Source organism: Mycetomoellerius zeteki, unplaced genomic scaffold (assembly GCF_001594055.1).
Source record: "Mycetomoellerius zeteki isolate Tzet28-1 unplaced genomic scaffold, Tzet1.0 scaffold145, whole genome shotgun sequence".
In the NCBI taxonomy this organism is placed as follows: domain Eukaryota; kingdom Metazoa; phylum Arthropoda; class Insecta; order Hymenoptera; family Formicidae; genus Mycetomoellerius; species Mycetomoellerius zeteki.
The window spans coordinates 3,243,037-3,252,650 of NW_017256393.1; the positions used below are offsets into that span (position 1 = coordinate 3,243,037).

Genomic DNA, 9,614 nt, shown 5'->3' on the forward strand with positions numbered 1-9,614 from the left:
TGCAAGAACTGCTGTATCCGATGCCTAAAAGAACGCACCCATACAGTCATTGCATCCTCGCAAAGATCGGCAAAAATAGGAAACAACTACGAGCAAGACTGAGAGAATATTTGGACGAGAAATGATGTTGAAATCTCCTTTAAATTCGATTCGAAAGAGAATTAGAAAAATGTGACAGATCTTTCGAAACGTATTACAATTATTACATCTTCCATAAGTTCTTCAAATCAAATAAAAAATTCATTATAAAATACAAATTGTTATTAACCACCGGTCTGCCAAGAAAAATGGAACTTTTCTAAAAAATTGTTCACAAAAATTATATTTATGTATTATATCATAAATGTTTTTGATTGACTATTATCATAATTTTTTTCTTTCTTAGTATACACATTCATGCAAGTCGTTGATCTTTTCATCAAATTACTATTAAAATTTATTAATACTCAAAAAACGAGTAATAACAATCTTGATAGACCGGCTGTCAATTTCACCTCAACGCGTTCGGGTGTTCGGCAAAAACAATAACAGAACCGAACGTTGACCGCTGCGAAGCCGATTGGTATATACAGCGTAAGGAAACATCGGTGAAAGAATCTAATCGAACGCTTATCATCCCACCACCGTTTTGCATTTGTACTTTTACGATTCCACGCATGTTGCGGCAATCAATTTCGCGGCGAAGTGACGCAGAGAACTAACACGTGATCGACGAGACAATCTGCCGTCATTGTCATCATCGTCGTATCCGTTCATGAAAAAACGGGCATAAACACCTAAAGAATTAAGCTAAATCGCATTATGGTTACGAAGAAGTTTGAGCTGCTAACATTTCCTCCTGCTGTATCTTTCTCCGGTAGTTATCCAGTGTAACTTGTATAGTCTTCTCAGAGTAACGGCAGTTTTCGGCACCGCAGGTACATGTGAAGGACTTGCATTTTATAATCCAGAATTTCTCGCCGTAATCGAAGCTAAGGGCAAACAGATCCATATTTGTCTATTCGTGCGAAGTTAACAAAAGAGAGCGTGACGTAAAAAAACCGAAATGAGATTGGGTGTTTTTCAGCAAGGACACAGTCAGACACAGTGTAAAACAGTGAATCATTACATCCTTGTTGTTTGACTTAAACAAGGCGTTAAACAAAGCTGAAACGATTCACTATGTTACACAGTGTCTGACTGTGTCCTTATTGGAAAACATTGTGAGATATGTGAATACTCTTAAAAATACCGTCACCTTAATCCGTCGTGCGTATATTAGATACGCGTAAGTATGATAAATTGTATGTATTCGTTAGAAAACGCATTAAATAAAAAGAAAGATCTCAAAATCTTTCAAAATTATATTTAAAAAAATAAAAAGGTAATTTCTTAGGATTGTTTTAGCTCTTTAGAGAAATAAATAACACAAAAAATGAAAGAGTAAATGACACACAGAGTATAATCTATTGAAAGATTATAAGGATTATTTAAACACTATTATACTAAATAACTTTATTAGATAAAAGTAACATTTCGTCATTCTACATTAAACAAAAGATAAATAGAATTGGATTATTTTACTATCAAAATATATATTTGAATCACGACACAGAATTAAAGAGACAAAATATGAAGTAACAAAGGTGAAAAAAATTACAATTATGTGCCATGTTGTTGAACAAACAAAAAAAACAAATGTTAAGCAACTTATTAACAGAAAATGCTGTGCAACCATGTATTCCTGTTAGTTTAGAGGTTCAATGAGAATATCTCAGTGATTTTCGGTGTTTCATTGACTTCAACCGCTCTAGCGATTAGCGAAGAATGCTATCCTTGGAAAATGAAGATCCTGATGTTCGACGAATACTCGTACCGGCAACAGATTCGGCGCGCACGAATGATTAATGAACCGAGCAATATTCCCATAACGTCTTGCGTCTATACAATAGGTTTCTCCGTCCTGTGTACATCAAATAATTCTTTTATCCACAATCTACAATAAAATAGCTTACATAGATATAATAAGCTGTACAACACAAATGAGAAACAGTTATAAAGAAACGATTTTTCAAAAAAAATATGTCCAAAATCTTCTTATGGAGTGATAAACATGTTTTTGCACCTCAGATTATGTATGTGTATTTAAATTTAAGATTACGGAAAATGATCGAATAGTATGATACAGCAGCTGCTTTATCAAACGAAAGACTCATTGCATACAGAAAATTTTAAGTAAAAAAATTATCTTAATAAATAGAAACAGATACCAAGATAATTGAGTAGTAAATCATGATATTGCATCCCTTGAAGGACGGAAAAATCAAAATATTATGGTGAACAAACATCTAAAGTATTGTAATTGTTCAAATATTGTGTAGTGAAAGAAATTACAAAAACAATATGTAGACATTGAAAACAAAATTACTTCGCTTCTATAAACCAAAGTAAAAACTAGTATATAACTTACTCTATTGTCCAAATCAAATAAGTAGGAGTCATCTTCGCGATGGTCAGCCTCGGAATCTGAGATTATCTCTCCAACATATTCACAAACATAGGTGCCTTTAGGAATATGTCGGAGAGTTCGAAGACCCCAACCCTTGCCTCTCGTACGGAACAATTGAAATCGTTGAGTCAGTCCATGTTGTATAACTCGATTGTTACATGTAATGCGGTTGCAGTCGCAAGCTGGATTACATTCAAACAACATCGGTGGATCTATGATAAATATTATTTGTTAAGATGTTAATATCTTATTAAAATTATTTCCATAGAATAAATTTCTCTGTCACTAATTCAATGTATTTATTAATGTATTTATAATTATTATAAGACTTTCTATTTTTACAAATCAAAATTTTTAGTGTTGACATTTAAATAAGCACCTGCATAATTAAATTCTGGTACGAGTTTTCCCTCTTCATCATACCAGCATCGCAGACTTATATTTCCACACAAGCACTTTTCAGAACTGCAGTTATTCTCACATCGACACGATTGCAACGACGTAATTGTGCGATCCACATTGATATTGCTCGTGAAACAATTCTCCGTTATGTAAAGAAAATCGGTTGGCTTGTCCTCGGAATCGTATCCGTTGACACATTGTATAGGATTTGTTTCCTTTCCGCGTGAAATGTCACTATAAAAGAACAGATAATAAAAGAAAATTATTGTAAAAGAGGCCCAAACACAAACTATTTTTTATTTATCATACCTACATACAATATCATTTTTAGTGTAATAACAATATTTCCGAAGAAATTGCGTAATAAAGTTCTTAATATATCTAACTCGACAATCATTGAGCCAATTCAATTTTTATAAAATTACAGCATATATCATTCATATATTTACTGTATATTGATAATTACGCTGTACTTGATAAAATTCCATACTTACTTCGTCAATATCTTAATCGTTCTTTCCCACATATGCTCGGCGAGTTCGTTGACTTTCGCATTCAATCTTAAGGCAGCCATAGTATCACCATCCGATGCGCAACAATTCACCGCAGTTTCGCCGGCAGCATTTACCTCTCCTATTTTAGCACCGCGCGCTAACAGCAGAACACTGACTGCATATTGATCTTGTCTAGCTGCTATATGTCTAAAATATATATATATATATAAATTATTGTTTCTCATAATGAGAAAAAATTGTCTAAAAAATTCAATTTATTCAAAATGACTATAAATGTTTCTACCATGTTCGTGTAATATGATAAATAATTTTAAGAGTACAATCTACAAGAAAAATACGAAACGTACAAAGGGGTATCACCATGAACGTTAACAGCGTTCACATCACAACCCTCGTTAAGGAGCATCTCCGTAATCTCGGAACTGCCGCTGAAAGCACTCCAATGCAACGCTATATTCTGTTCGGCATCTCGGATAAGCGGATCGCACTTTTTGTCCAATAAATATCGTGCGACATCCGCATGACAAAACTCGCACGCCCAGATTAAACTTGTCCAGCCGCCGTCATCCACAGAATCTGCAAATGAAAATGTCAGAGAACGTAAAAAATTAAATCTAAAAAGCAAAGAATAAATTATTCATAATTAGAGACGAGCACAGCACACATTACCTACTAATGTTCTCGGCACTTTACATTCAGTCAGAATAATTTGGCAGACTTCTAGGTGACCGGATTTGGCAGCCATGTGCAAGGCGGTCATACCGTCCTCACCCTTCAGTGTCACATCGGCGCCTATCCTGACTAGGTATTTCACCACGGCGGCATTACCCTTACTCGCAGCTAGCATTAGTGGTGTCAATTGGTTCCTATCCATTACATCTACTTGAGCACCAGCTTGAACCAGAACGTGTACACATGACAAATGGCCTTTATCTGCCGCTATGTGCAGACCGGTTCGGTGAGCATAATCCCGGAATGTGTGATTTGCATTGTAACCACATGCTGAAAGTCATAAATTGTATATTATAATGGTATGATAATTACGCTATTGAAGTAAATAATACTTTCATCATTCGCAAAAAATATAGTTAAATCGTTAACATAATATCGTTAATATGTACATTATAGTGTCTCACAATTACCGCTCACAATTTCCTCTTAAGTACATATTCTTGAGGTAATTTTGAGACGAAAATCCTAATACGAAAATGTCGAGATTACAACAATTTTTTTAATTATAAGCTAACTTTAAATGCTTGTAAGTCAAAAATCATTTTACTTTTATAGCCTCTATTATTATTTCTGGATTCTTTTGAACATTCTAAGACGAAAATCCTAATACGAAAATATCGATGCTATAATAGTTTTTAAATTACGAACTACCTTTAACCAATTATAATTCAAAAACTATTATAGCCTCGACATTTTTGTATTAGAATTTTCGTCTTAAAATTATCTCAAGAATACGTTCTTAAAAAATGCGGTAGTTGTGAGACACCCTGTATAATAATACATATATTATTGTTAATAAATCACATAGAATCTGAATCAGAGAACTTTAAATAATAAATGTGTACTTAACTTATCTTACTTCTGAAACAATTATTTAAGAAATTATTTAAGAGATTTGAAATGGAAAAATAAAACAGAAAAGAATATAAAAATTTTATGATTTGCAAGCTTGGGAATATTTAACTTCATAAAATTAATTATTGACCGATTTACATTCTTATATTCCTTATCAAGTTTCCACTCACCTAATACATTAACCAACTTTTCAAGATCCCCATTCTTCACGGATGTGTAGAGACTCATAATGGTGTAACGTTCTGGTCTCTCAGTATTAATCGACGGTTCGGGTATCTTGATAATATCGGGCTTGATCAACGGACTGGGTGGACGCTCAGCCAACTTCGTATTGTCACCTTTCCCAGGTAGGCTCATCTTTGCAGATGGCAACTTGGAAAATTTTTTACGCGTAGGAATGAAAACCGGCCGTCTCATGCCATTCATTGTCACCATCACATCATAAGCTGCTGTCTCACTGCCACAGTGCGGACAGACACCTTTCTTGTTCGGATATATCTCACATTCACGATGGTACTGGTGACCATTGGTACACTGCACGAACCTGCCTTGTGAACAGAACATGCCACAAGAAGGACAACAATTGTGACGAAGTAATCGTTCCTTGTGCATACGGCAGAGAATAATGAAAGGCACACGAGTGCTCGGCCGCCGCATCGCCACATCGTTGGTGTCCACTTCATTACAACAGCCTACCACCCGATTATCAATCGAGTCGATAGCAGTACAGTAGAGTGGTCCACCGGAACCAGTTATCGTCACGTATAATTGAGATCGTATTTGACATAGGCACAGCATGGATTGCACGTATGTCTAAAATTGATAAAAACAAGGATGAGAATATTATTCCTATTCAAATATTTGTTATAAACATTATCTTCCTACTAAATGGAAAAAAATTTTATACGTATGTATAAAGCCTTATGTCCACAATGCTAAAAATCGGTCCGAGATCTTGATCCAAGAAAAAGTTACTAGAATTCAGACCATGGACACAGATAACTCGAATGTGTTTCTCGTATATAAATCTCGTACCAAAAAATGCATCTTGTCCTATCTTTTTGTACTAATTAATAATTGTTTCTATTCGAGAATTTGAATCGAGAACTTGGATTGATTTTTAGCATCGTGGATATAGGGTTTAATAAATAAGATATATACCGATCAAATGAGGTTTGATTTACAGCGAATATTCACAGTTCTTATTTTAAGTAAGATGTTAATAAGCTCTGTGATTGACTCATGATATCTTAAGACTATATTTAAAGCGGTCTTAAATATAAGAATCGATTATGAATACCGACCTAAAACAATTATTTAAATAAATATATTAATAAATTTTTTCACATACATAAAAGTTAAATTTTATAATCCCGATTTACTGAAATATTAGAGTGAATATTACAGAACCAATATTAGAATAAACATGATGATACTCACTTCACTCAAAATGGCCGTCGATTCCGGTTTTGATGCCTGTCCTTCCGCGGGACTCGGACTTGGCACCATACTTCGGCGAGTTCGTTTGGCCGGTATCTCTGTAATAAAGTTGATATAAAACATTAATTAATTACTGCTTTACATATTTATAACAAAGCACAAAGAAGAGAAATATGTAAAATAATATACCTCCATGGCTAACTTTCCATTCAAATTTATTTTCATTCGCCCTTTTACATCCATTAAGTTTCGTGTTAAAAACTAAACCTTTACCTTCAGGATAATCGTTATTTTTTCCCGCTTCTGCAACGGATGGAGAACCATCTGCGAAATAATTTATTGATTTTAATTACAATCGCTGTTCATCGGAAGAATTACTATTTGTGCAGATATTACATCACCTTCGTACAGATCTGCCTTTGCTATCTTTCGCGCTGCTTGAGTGCTTCCACGAGGACGTCCCCTGTCTCTCCTGGATCGAACGGTGGATTGGGTGGCAGGTTTTAAGAAAGGTTTCTGAATATCTGCCAAAGGTATGTCGTCGCTGCTAGGACTACTGATGGAATTGCCCAGTTTGGTGTGTGATTCCGAACTCCTTGTCATCGGTGATAGCTTTGGCATTTCTTCGAAGTCGGATGAGAAAATCTGCGAGTCCTCCAAGACACTGTCGTTCAAGCTATTTTCTGATAACGTGGTATTGCGCGAGGATTCTAACATTGTACTCTCAGCTGTGCTAATGCTATCAGATGTTAGCGACATTTCCATATCCTGACGAACATCGGAGAGCTTCGTATGTGCCTGCTTTACCTGTTCTTTACCCGGAATAATTTTCTTGGGTCGACCCGGTCTGTTATACCTTTTTTTCTTGAACTCATCTGTATAATTGGACTTTTCCTTACGTGCCATGGCGCTTTCTAGTACAGTGCTCTTTACAGATTCTTTACATAACCTTCTAGCAGAACGCTTAGGACCAGGAGGTTCCTCATCCTGAGGGACTGAATCACTGAAAATGAAGGAACAAGTTTACAAATGGTAAGCACCTAAACAAAAATAGAAAGAAAAAAATAAAAAACCTAAGTGCTCGTAATCTTGGTCGTCCAATTCTTCTCTTCCTGGTAACAAGCGTGGTAGTTTCTTGTTGTACAGTCTCTTCTGTGGACGCCTTATCGTTGCTGTTTTCAACATTATTCTCCGTGGTTTCAGGTTTCTTCGGGATAGGAAGTTGCGTGTCGCTATTTTGTTTCTCTTGTGTACTTTCCACTTTGTCCTCATTCATAATTTTTGATTCTGTCACCTTTGTAGATTCCTTCTTTGCCTCCTCTTCCACTTGAATCTTCTCTGATTGGGATTCCTCCAGTTGAGACTCCTCGGCTTGGGATTCCTCTGCCTGAGACTCCTCAGCTTGGGACTCTTCCACTAAATCAGAATTTTCATCAGAATTTTCTATCTTTACCAAGACACCATCGATGTCATTGCAAGCTAATTCATCAGGAACTAAAGCAAGATTAGAGGAACAACTGGATATCTTAGTCTTCTTGCCATGATCTGTATTCAAATCAATGGTCCTGAATGTTAAGACGATCCTGGCCTTGTCCTTTTTGACAGCGTCCTGCTTACCCGTCAAACTCTCCTCCTCACCATTATGGTTCTCCTCCGGAGTCTGAGAAACGATGTCCTCTAAATTTCCAGCAGCTTCCTCACAGACATCATCGAGCTCTCTTTCTCCCTTGAACGCTTCGTCGACGATCTTCGACGTCACCGGCGTCACCGTCTCCTCCGGTTCCATTTTATCACCGTCATTATTTTTCGTCGGACTCACACCCTTGTTAAATTCGTTCGTCATCCCCTCGAGGATCTCGTGAATACGGACATTGTCGTCGACAACTCTGTTGTCCGAGGCGGCCATGTCCCCCTCCTTTCCGTTGGTGCCACCAGACTCCGTCACCGGTGGCGCCCGACACCCTTCGGGCGTCGCGGCGACGAGCTCGTTGTCGCCCTCCGCTACGGCGGCCATGCCTGGTGCGCGCGGCTAGCTATTGCTACGAGCAGCAGACCTGCTGCGAGGAGCAACGACGCGCATTTCCAAAGATGTACCTCATCCTGCCGCCTGTGCTCTTCGATTACCACCAGCACATGCTCCCTCCTCCACGTATCCTTCGAATTATCCTTTCTCTCACTTCCTCTTTTCTTACGCGAAGATTCGTTCTTTTTTTTTCCCAGCTCCCTTTTCCAACCTATTTCCTTCCGCCCTTCATCCTATCTACCTGTCCGATACTTAACGCGCCGCTTTCCGGCGCTGCAATCAATCTCACCCCGACGCGCTTATCGACGACGCTTATCGACGACGCGGATCCATCGATCCTTCTTCGATGGCGGGGACGCCGCACTTCCCCCTACCCTTCACTCTCGTTCTTTCTTTTTCTTTCTCACACCTTCACTCACACCGTGCCGCAGAATGAAGACGTACCATCTACTGTACGCGCCTCTCGTTGCTCCCATCGACTGCTATACCTTTCGGGCTTTCGCTGTTTCGAGCAGTTTCAAGCTGTTCTCAGCTCAATGCTCTCATGCGATGAGCAGCAAGTCGAGAATTCCCGACCCGAGGCCGCCTCGACTAATCGCATCGACGATCCCGAAGCGGCGCGGAGGGACCCGAGCCAACCACGCTCAAGTTCCCCGCATAAGAACGCGAGAAGAGGGAAAGAAAGAGAAAGATGGCCGCGCTGGCATGCTCCGAGAGCGAGGAACGGCTAGAAGCCATATTGATTGTTCAGGGACGGCGAAGGAATTGTTTTCTTTCCTCGATCTTACGCTGCGCGTTATCGCACCGCGCGCCGCGGCGTCAGGTTAAATTAACCTTTAACGATGTATCATTCAATCTTAATTCATATGATTTCTCGAGAGGAACGATCTTCCACAATAAAGAACAAGAAGAGGAAAGGGGGAAGAGAGAGCACGGCCATTATTATTAGCGATGCCCGTATAGATCACTTCGTCTGGCATGCTACTGTACGTACACGTGGGATCGTTGACGCCTTAATGCGTGAATTAGGCGCTTTTCGAAACGTATATATATGCAGAGAAACGCGTAAAGCCTACACGTAGTTGTGTTCACGATGCTAGAAATTACTCCGAGATCGGACGGAGAAAAATAATTAACAAATCGCATTTGAATAATTCCA

At 38.3% G+C, this 9,614-nt stretch overlaps 1 protein-coding gene across 2 annotated transcripts; it reads right to left on the reverse strand.

Moving 5' to 3' along the window:
* Positions 1-924: 924 nt before the first annotated feature.
* On the reverse strand, positions 925-9,030 carry G9a (histone-lysine N-methyltransferase G9a). Of its 2 annotated transcripts, none has more exons than XM_018462730.1 (12): positions 7,506-9,030; positions 6,834-7,435; positions 6,706-6,756; positions 6,433-6,530; positions 5,163-5,805; positions 4,075-4,407; positions 3,753-3,981; positions 3,385-3,591; positions 2,868-3,124; positions 2,450-2,700; positions 1,771-1,942; positions 925-979 (listed from the first exon to the last, which is right to left on the reverse strand). In XM_018462730.1, the coding sequence occupies exons 1-11, from the start codon at positions 8,444-8,446 to the stop codon at positions 1,790-1,792; spliced, it is 3,765 nt and encodes a 1,254-aa protein (XP_018318232.1). In that variant the 5' UTR covers positions 8,447-9,030; the 3' UTR covers positions 925-979; positions 1,771-1,789. The 2 variants fall into 2 exon arrangements, with proteins under 2 accessions (XP_018318232.1, XP_018318231.1); XM_018462729.1 differs by having other exon boundaries at positions 6,622-6,756.
* Positions 9,031-9,614: the final 584 nt, after the last annotated feature.